Source organism: Megalops cyprinoides, chromosome 1, assembly GCF_013368585.1.
Source record: "Megalops cyprinoides isolate fMegCyp1 chromosome 1, fMegCyp1.pri, whole genome shotgun sequence".
NCBI lineage: Eukaryota > Metazoa > Chordata > Actinopteri > Elopiformes > Megalopidae > Megalops > Megalops cyprinoides.
In genome coordinates this window covers 10835703-10844682 of record NC_050583.1, presented here as the reverse complement: position 1 = coordinate 10844682, position 8980 = coordinate 10835703, and the positions used below count along the sequence as shown (strand labels likewise).

The 8980-nt window shown below is 52.7% G+C and overlaps 1 protein-coding gene across 3 annotated transcripts in view; it reads left to right on the top strand.

Moving 5' to 3' along the window:
• gpr139 (G protein-coupled receptor 139) overlaps positions 1-4432 on the top strand; it is a 13225-nt gene extending 8793 nt beyond the window's left edge. For all 3 annotated transcript variants that reach the window (XM_036549031.1, XM_036549040.1, XM_036549049.1), the window contains one exon: positions 3439-4432. In XM_036549031.1, the coding sequence (XP_036404924.1) occupies positions 3439-4400 (962 nt within the window). In that variant the 3' untranslated portion in view covers positions 4401-4432. The remainder of the gene's footprint in view (positions 1-3438) is intronic.
• Positions 4433-8980: the final 4548 nt, after the last annotated feature.

The window sequence follows — 8980 nt, the reverse complement described above, 5'->3', positions numbered from 1 at the left end:
ATGGAAGAGGAGGGGAAAGAAAAGGGAGGAAGGAACAGAGGGAGACAACAGGAAACTGAAGCAGCAAAAGGAGAGATGGAGGAACAGCAGAAAGAAAAGGGAGAGAAGGCCAGAGGAATAAAGCTCAATACTGAAGCTGAGAAGGAGTGATGGAGGAGGAGAGAAAAGAAAGGGGGAGAGTGAGAGGGGGAAGGGGTGAAGAAGACACAGGGGTAGTGAGGGTGGGAAGATGCGGGGAGTGATGAAGGAGACGGAGAGTGATGGAGGCAGAGAGGAATGGTAGGAAACGGAGAATGGGGAGGGTGAAGGAAGAGAGGGAGAGATGAGGTGATGGAGAGAGGGCGCAGCGAAGATCAGATTGGATGAGGGGCAGAGTGAGAACGAGGAAAAAAGAGCGAGAGAGGGGGAAGTGTTGCAGGCGTTTGAAGGGCTGGGGGTGAGAAACAGCAGGGAGAGAGGGAGGACAGTGCAAAGAGGGACATGCTTTGAGATCTTCCGAAAGAGGCGGTCAGGGCGCGCAAAGCAGCCCTGTCGGTGATCTCTCAGTGGAACAGCGGGGCTGCCGTGAGGATTAGTGAGGAGTTTAATGGCGAGGCCAGCTCTGCTTAAGGTTTACGCCAGGTTTAATGGACATAGCCGCAGGCGCTCCGCTCTGCCAGCACACCTGGAGGCAAAGCTACGCAACAAAGAGCAGAGAGAGCTCTTAATGAGCACCCTGGGAGAAACAGACGCGTGCGCACTGTGTGTGTGTGTGTGTGTGTGTGTGTGTGTGTGTGTGCGCGCATTCATGTCAGTGTGTGTGTGTGTGTGTGTGTGTGTGCATTCATGTCAGTGTGTGTGTGTGTGTGTGTTGTGTACTCAGGTGAGTTTGTGTGTGTATATGTTGTGTGCGTGGGTATGTGTGCATTCATTTGGTTGTGTGAGTGTGTGTGTGTGTGTGTGTGTGTGTGTGTGTGTGTGTGTGTGTGTGTGCGTGTGTGTGTGTGTGTACAAAAGTGTGTGCGCATTCATGTGCCTATGTGTGTGGCATTTGCACACACGCATTTGCGCATGTGTTTTTGAAACGGATTGTGCGCACTCCCGCGCTGTGTGTTTGGTATCACGTCTGGTCTGCGTTTCCGGCCGTCAACGGCCAGAGCAGAGGCATGCGCCTCTGGTAAGAGCAGCAGAATGGCTGACACCTGCCTCCTGTCTCTGCCCTGCCAGGAAGTGTCTGAAGGGGCCACGTTTGCTCTGGGGCTTTCTCTGTGCCTCCCTCTGTCCCCTGCTCCCTCCCTCTCACGCTCAGACACCTTTCTCCATAGCTCTATCAGCCTCCATCATCTGGCCTCATCCCACAGGACCTGAGTGCACTGACCTCAGATCAGCATGCTGATGAGCAGAGCTAGGCTTCGGCGGCCCACTGAGAGAGAGAATCCTGGCAATGCGGAGGCTTAACAGTCGAGCCAAGAGGCGGACACAGCCTGGCCGAGGCAGTGCCAGCCGAGCCAATCAAGTGGTACACAGAAATGTCTCCGCCACCCAAAAATGTCATTGTGTGGCCCAACGACTTTACAGAGCAAAGTCCATCTGGATAATAGCAGCAGACATCTGCACCCCAATATTTTATTATGACCCATTTCTAAGAGCCTGATAGGCACGTATGACGTGGCATCTAATCTAAACCTGAAACCTGCCGAGGCGTCCAGCTGACAGGTTTTTACCGGTTTTTGTGTGGCCTGGGTGCCGGAGACGGCGTTCAGACCCAGACGGCATGATCAGCGCAGAGGCGAGAAGAACTCCTCGGGGTGCTCATTTCTCTCGTGTCCTCCCCTGCCCCCCACCCTGGGCACCCCACCCCGGGCACCCTGCCACAGGTCAGGCATCGGCGGGGCCCGCCAGGGCGAGACGCCCGGCATCTCCGCACCCCGGGGATCGATGGGCACAGGTGGCACCGCGGGTGCCAGGGGCGCTGATGAATGTGACTGGCGCAGCTCGGGGCAGAGACAGGGTTTATTATCCTGCCACGCGGGCGCACAAAAGAGGAGTCGAGGAGGTCGCCCGCGCGGAACAGGAGTTGCTGGCCATGCAAAACAGAAGGAGAGTGAAGGGCACACCACAGTTCCGCTCAAAGCGCTCTGTCTCTAACTCGTTCTCTCACACTCCCGTTTTCCCGCTCTCCCCTTCCATCCTCTCTCACTGGAACATGATGAAACCCCACGCAAGACTGGGCGTGCTCATTGCTTAAACGGGAGACTTCCAGGGAATGCATGTTTTCCGCATGAAATGGCGTTGGAAGGCCAGCAGGGGGCCCTCTTCCCTCCTGGTCCATTCAGAGTGAATGCAGTGACAGGGATGCTGTGCTGCAGGAGGTGTGGTCTTTGGGATGTGCTGATTAGAGTTGACCTCACAGACGGCGGTCATGAAGGATCCCCTGGCATCGGTCACACAGAGAAGAAGGACAGTTAACCTCTTTGTCCTGCCCAAAGTGCTTGCCAGGATTCCTCAGACAGGTCACCATGTCCTTCCTCATTGTTAATTGGGTAACCCCCCACCCCCCCCGCCGCTGCCTCTGAGTCTGCAGGTCGCTCTTCGAAACAAGCTTTCAGTTCACCCGCTTAAAAATAAGGTCAAACGCATTCACCCAGCCGCTGAGGCATTTGGGCTCAGAACTGTCCTTCATAATGCATATATTTCGCAGCTCAGATTTGCTCTCTCATGCCGGGACCTGAATTTGACACCCCTGCTGTGAGCGATTCCCTTCCCTGACGCTCTCCATGGTGCTGGCGGCGGCTCTCGGTATCAGAGTAACCACCCGCCATTCCGCTCCGCCTGGAATGTAACGCGGCTCTGTCCTGCTCTTCCTCCATCGGATGTTATTGCTACGTAAGATAAACATCAAATGACCGCGCTTCTGTGTGTCAGCGCATGTAGCGGTGGTGCGTCAGTGTATTAATATTCTCCGGTCTGCGACTGTAATGGCGTTCTTTGTCGGTTGGATGGTTTCTATTGTGTGGATGTGGTTTAATAAAATGTGTGTGTGTGTGTTAGCCATACATTTGATTTTATGAGCAGAATGTGTGTGTATGTGTGTATTCTTGTGTGTATGTGCATGGGAGTGTGTGCCTCTTTGGTAGTATGTGTATGCTCATGTATGATCTGTCTGTGAGTGTGTATACATGTGTGAATGAGCGAATCTCTATACGAGTATATGCATATGCATGCACATCTGTACTGTGCCTAGCTATATGTCTTTAGTGTGAAACTTTATTTCCTCTCTATGTGAAGCTCATTTTTCTTGTAGTGCAATAGCTGAGCCAGGTTTTGGCTTTCCTCTGCAACTCAGCTGATCCCTCTGGTATCCTCACAATTTCCTCTCTAAATCTCCCTCTCTCAATCTCCCTCCCTCTCTCTTCTTTCCGTCCTCTTTTTCACTCTCTCCCATTCTTCCACCTCCAGCCAACATCCTGACCGTGATCATCCTGTCCCAGCTGGTGTCGCGCCGCCAGAAGTCCTCCTACAACTACCTTCTGGCCCTGGCCGCTGCCGACATCCTGGTCCTCTTCCTCATCGTCTTCGTGGACTTCCTGCTGGAGGACTTCATCCTGGGCGCCCCGCTGCCCCCGTCGCTCAACAAGGCGGTGCAGGTGCTGGAGTTCTCCTCCATCCACACCTCCATCTGGATCACCGTGCCGCTGACGGTGGACCGCTACATCGCCGTCTGCCACCCGCTGCGCTACCACACCGTGTCTTACCCGGCCCGCACGCGCCGCGTCATCCTGGCCGTCTACCTGGGCTGCCTGCTCACCAGCGCCCCCTACTACTGGTGGCCGGACCTGTGGCAGGGGATTCCGGGCGGGGGCGGGGGCGGGGCCAGCAGCCTGGGCCAGCACGTGCTGGTGTGGGCGCACTGCGTCACGGTCTACCTGGTGCCCTGCTCCATCTTCTTCGCCCTCAACTCGGTCATCGTGCACAAGCTGCGCCGCCGCAGCTGCCTCCGCCTGCGCGGCTACTCCACGGGCAAGACCACCGCCATCCTGCTGGCCATCACCTCCGTCTTCGCCGTGCTGTGGGCCCCGCGCATGGTCATGATCCTCTACCACCTCTACACGGCCCCGCCCGCCGCGCCGGGCCCCGCCCGCCTGCTCCACCTGGTCACGGATGTGGCCAACATGCTGGCGCTGCTCAACACGGGAATCAACTTCTTCCTCTACTGCTTCATCAGCAAGCGCTTCCGCGGCATGGCGGCCACCATGCTCAAGGCCTTCTTCCGCTGCCAGAAGCAGCCGGCGCCCTTCTACGCCAGCCACAACTTCTCCATCACCAGCAGCCCCTGGATCTCGCCTGCCAACTCCCACTGCATCAAGATGTTCGTCTACCAGTACGACCGGAACGGCAAGCCCATCTGCATCTCATCTTGAGGCGGCCCCGCCCGCCTGCCTGGCCCATCAACCCCCCCCCCCGCCTCTTTAAGCTACCGTTGTCGTCGTGGCAACCTGAAGCATCCCTCTCCTCCTTTGAGCTCCTCTTCTTCTTTCCCGTTGTGCTCCAGTCCACAGCGGACTGAGAGAAAGGGATGAGAGATCCCACCCTCCCCGTGTGAGGGGGAAACTGAGGAGAGGCCCGTGATTGGTCGTCTCCAGACCATGTGACTGAGCTGAGCCCTCCCCCTGGCATGTGCACATATACACACACATACACACGCAGACACACACGCATATGTAAGGTGGTCGTAGCTGGGGGGAGGCAGTCTGTCTGACTTTGTGGTCTTCTCCGTCTGAAGATCTGCACTCGAACCGTGCACTCCACCATGACAGACTCACAGCGCTGAGCAGCTTCAGCGCAAGCAGCCTCAGAAGAGGCTGTCCTGTCATTGTTTGACCAGCAACTTGTGCCAAGAACTTTCCATTCTCAGAGGTGCAAAAAATATAAATCTACATGTAAATGAAAAGGGACAGACAGGTGTTTTTACTGGCGTTGGGGGGGTGTTTGCTGATTGCTTGGCCTCTTCGCGGCAGATGTGATTGTGTTTGGCCGGGGAGGGCGTGCATTGTGACCCCAGCTTTCGGGGAGCCAGTGCTGTGCACACTGGGGGCACGGACGTGCCGCACATTACTGATTTTCACTCTCTGATTTTTTGCATTTCCTAGTTTGTTTTTTTTGTTTTGTATGTGAAGCATTGTGCTATCTCGTGAGCAGTATCGTTGTAACCCCAGCACCGTGGCCTTCTCTGAAACATCTTCCATGGCGCTGGGTGTCAGTTCAGTGTGGGTTAAATTTCCATTGTACAACCTCCATTATCCCCCTCACCCCCCCAAACCTACCCTCCCCAACTTCCTCACCATCCAACCCTTACCAGCGTCTGTAAGAGGAGCTGCTCTCTGCAGCTGGGCCTGCGCTAAAGGTTAACTGACATAAATGAACAGTGAACTGAAAAACCTCTTCCCCCTCTCAGAGGTGCCCCCCCCCCACCCCCGATTTCCCAGACTGCCACGGAGCAGGCCTGTCCACCATGGTCGTGCTTTTCCTGCACTGTGTAACGGCAGTGACATTTCCCCCCCCCTTCCTCCCCGGCACGCTGTAAATATCAGCATCATGTTCCCGGTGGCCGGGTGCGTCACAGGTGGCAGGCTCTTTGAAGTGAGCCCTTCATCTCTCATGAGATGAAGTCCAGATTTGGGGAGGGGGGGGGGGGGGGGGCACGTCGATTGCCACCACCTCCTCCCTGATTGGTCCCGAATGTCCCTGCAATAATCCCAGTGAAGCCTGTCCATTGGTGAAAGAGCATCTCCTCTTCGCGGTAGAATACGTGGTAGATTGACTGTTAAATGTCCTGTTAATGCAAAAAATAGAAAACTAAAACAGCAACAACTACAAAAAAACTAAAAAAAAAACCCATCAGGTTAGTGATTGTGAAGGACACTTTCTGTATCAACATCAAAGGCCTGTAACAGCTGAAAACATTGCTAACCGCGTTTTAGGATGAATCTTCTACAATTGGTTAATAATATGCAATTGAATATTCATAGACTTTGCCAATTGTACTGACAATCTAGTAACATTGTAATACTGTATACAGCTGCAAATCCTTTTATTGATGTAGTTTGCAACTCTGTATCAAAAGTGTTACATAAAAAAGCTGATATCATGTCGAATTAGCCAAATAGACATAATGTAGCAGTGTTGTGTGTGTGTGTGTGTGTGTGTGTGTGTGTGTGTGTGTGCGCACGCGCGCGTGTGTGTGTGTACGTGAGCCACTCTGTTCAGAGCTGATTTCTGCAGGCCATTTTTACTCCGTGCCAGGCCCCTCCATTGAAAACCAGTAAATTCCCCTCCTGCACAGACCCCCTCATTTCTCAGCTGTGTCACCCCAGCAAGGGACCAGACAGTACACAGATCAATACACACACACACACACACACACACACACACACACACTCCACTGCCAAGTCTGCAGACCGTAAATCCGCACAGAGTCCAGGCTTTCCGCTGGCAGCCCCACTGAGGGGACTGAGGGGAAACAGTGAGGGCACAGCAGAGAGAGGGAGAGAGGAGAGAGGATAGAGAACTGGGACTGGAAAAAGAGCAACACACACACAGGTCATGCTCGTTACCCATGCGGTCGCACACCTGCACGGGGGTCAGATTTTAAGCACACAGCTAACAGCAGCAGGCCAGCTACACTTGAGTGCTCTACCCCACAGGTGAGGGTCCGGTTGACACTACTGTGGCCTTTGTGAGCCTGCCTCAGAGGGAGAGAGTCACACAGTGGTCTACTAACAGTCCACAGAGTCAGTCTGAAACACAGTTTCGCTCTAGCTTTGCCTCGATCATTACCACAACCAACACAAAAAAAATAATCATTTCTATTTGCTGTCCAAGTCCCTGAGCTGGTGAAAAATAGCTCTTTCTTTAATCAGACAACAGAGGAAATGATAAACATGGTTGTGTGTTTCTTTCTCCTTTTTATACCAGCGATGATTATGTAATAAAACGACAGTTAAGATTTCAACACTTACACCTCTGCCTTGAAAGCCAAGCTGGAGAAAGCAGGCCAAATGCTTATGTAAGCCTGTGTGAAGTTCAATTAGTCGAGACTGCTCGAGGCAGAGGACCAGCCATTGATCTACACATTAACATGCTCGCTGCATATTAAATCAGTGTGACCAGATCGTTTGTGTGAGGATAGCTTTAATATTCAGCGGGCAAAACATTTTATTTGTAACCGGATAGCAGATATTTAGCAAACACAAGGCACCTAAATGTAATGCTCTGTGCTGACTAACCGAATAGCCAGAGATGCTTTGTACAGTTTCTAGTCTAATAATATAAGTAGCTAGCTCACAAGTCAATAGTGAGTATTAACCGTTCATTTCATAGATGGTCCTGGCTTACCCAAGTACTGCACACTGATGCAAATGTAAGAGTAAGCTTCATTTTACAAATACCAATAAATACAGAGGCAAAGATGGACATTGGAGCACCTACTTTTCGGCCAAGGTAGGGCGTTGCTTTGTGTCCAAATTCTTTCTGTCCCTTAGCATGTCGTATCTCTCTACTGGCTCCAGCACAAGTCTGAAAGGTACTGTCTGAAGGAAATATTCTACGATCATAATACAGTTGAATATTTATTGCAAAAGGAGCTCACAGAATCAGGTATTATGCCCGCTGTGAAGCCTGTATTTTGATTGCACTGATTCCTATTTGTCAAGTTTCTGTTTGAGTGTAACTTTGAGTCTGCCAGGCCCAAGGCAGGCCTCCTCAATTTATGTACAATCACAGAGGCTGTGGCGGTGTGACATATGGCTGTCCGAGCATGCCATTAGCTGTTAATCAACACCTAGCGGATGAATATTTATCGAGGGCCCAGGACTTCCCACTGAAGCTTGCTTCTGCTGACTGCATAAATGTCGTGACACGGCTCACAGCTCGTTTTTGGATCTTTGTTTTAATGGAAAAGCGGTTCATGAACAAACACAGACCTTGGGAGTGCCGCTCTCGCTAAAACGCTCTGGAGCCGAAGTCACGGATCAGCGTAGGGGGTGGTGCAAACCCCCAGCATCGTGGCGGCTCTGATCGCCAGAGAGCTTTTGCTGTGAATCTGCCCCCCCAATACCCACCCACCCACCTCCACCCCCAATGGCGGCCATCCTGTCAGCACAGAACAGGAGATCAGAACTTACTATGGCAACAGTTAACCTACCTTGCCTGAGAGGGAGAGCTGTCCCAAAGTCCCAAAGTGCAAGTTCACAGGTCTTGATCACAGCAACAGGATCAGAAAAAAGTTTGGGGGGGGGAACAGGGGGGGAGACAAAAGTATGGCAGCTAGGGTTATTTTCCTTTTTTTAATTTAAGGGCTTCTTCCTCCATTCTTATCACATGCTCAGGCAATTACCTTTCCAATTAGATTCTAATCAGCGGCTAATCAGCGGTTGTAAGCGAGACGGTTAGAGTGGGCCGGCTCGCTGTCCGACTCCAGGTTCCAGCAGAAATCGCTGGTTGATTAATCAGACCTGGGGGTGGGGGGTTTGAAGGGTGGGGGGGGGGGGGGGGGGGGGGGGCAGGCTGACACCTGTGCTCTGCGACACTCTCTCAGTGTCACTCGCACATCACCGGGGAAAGGTGTGTGTGACGACAGTGTGTGACGGCAGCAGCACTGTGCGTTGACGTTGGAGCGGTAATCAGCCAATGACACGGCGGCGTGCGGGCCTTACATAAGGTCACGGGGCCTATGCAGCCTGGGGGATCGCTACCTCTCATATGAAGGTGTCAGTCTGATTGCTGAATTGTTTTACGGGGCCGGAAACAGCTGAAACAGAAGTGGCTTGATTAGGGCTAGAAACTGAATGAAAGTGTTCTTCATTGAGACAAATGTGCATTTGAATGCAAGTGTGTGTGTGTGCGTGCGTGTGTGTGTGTGTGTGTGTGTGTGTGCACGTGTGCGTGTACATGTGTGTGAGTGCTTTATGTCAGCACTTGCGCTTTTGTGTTCATTTTGTAT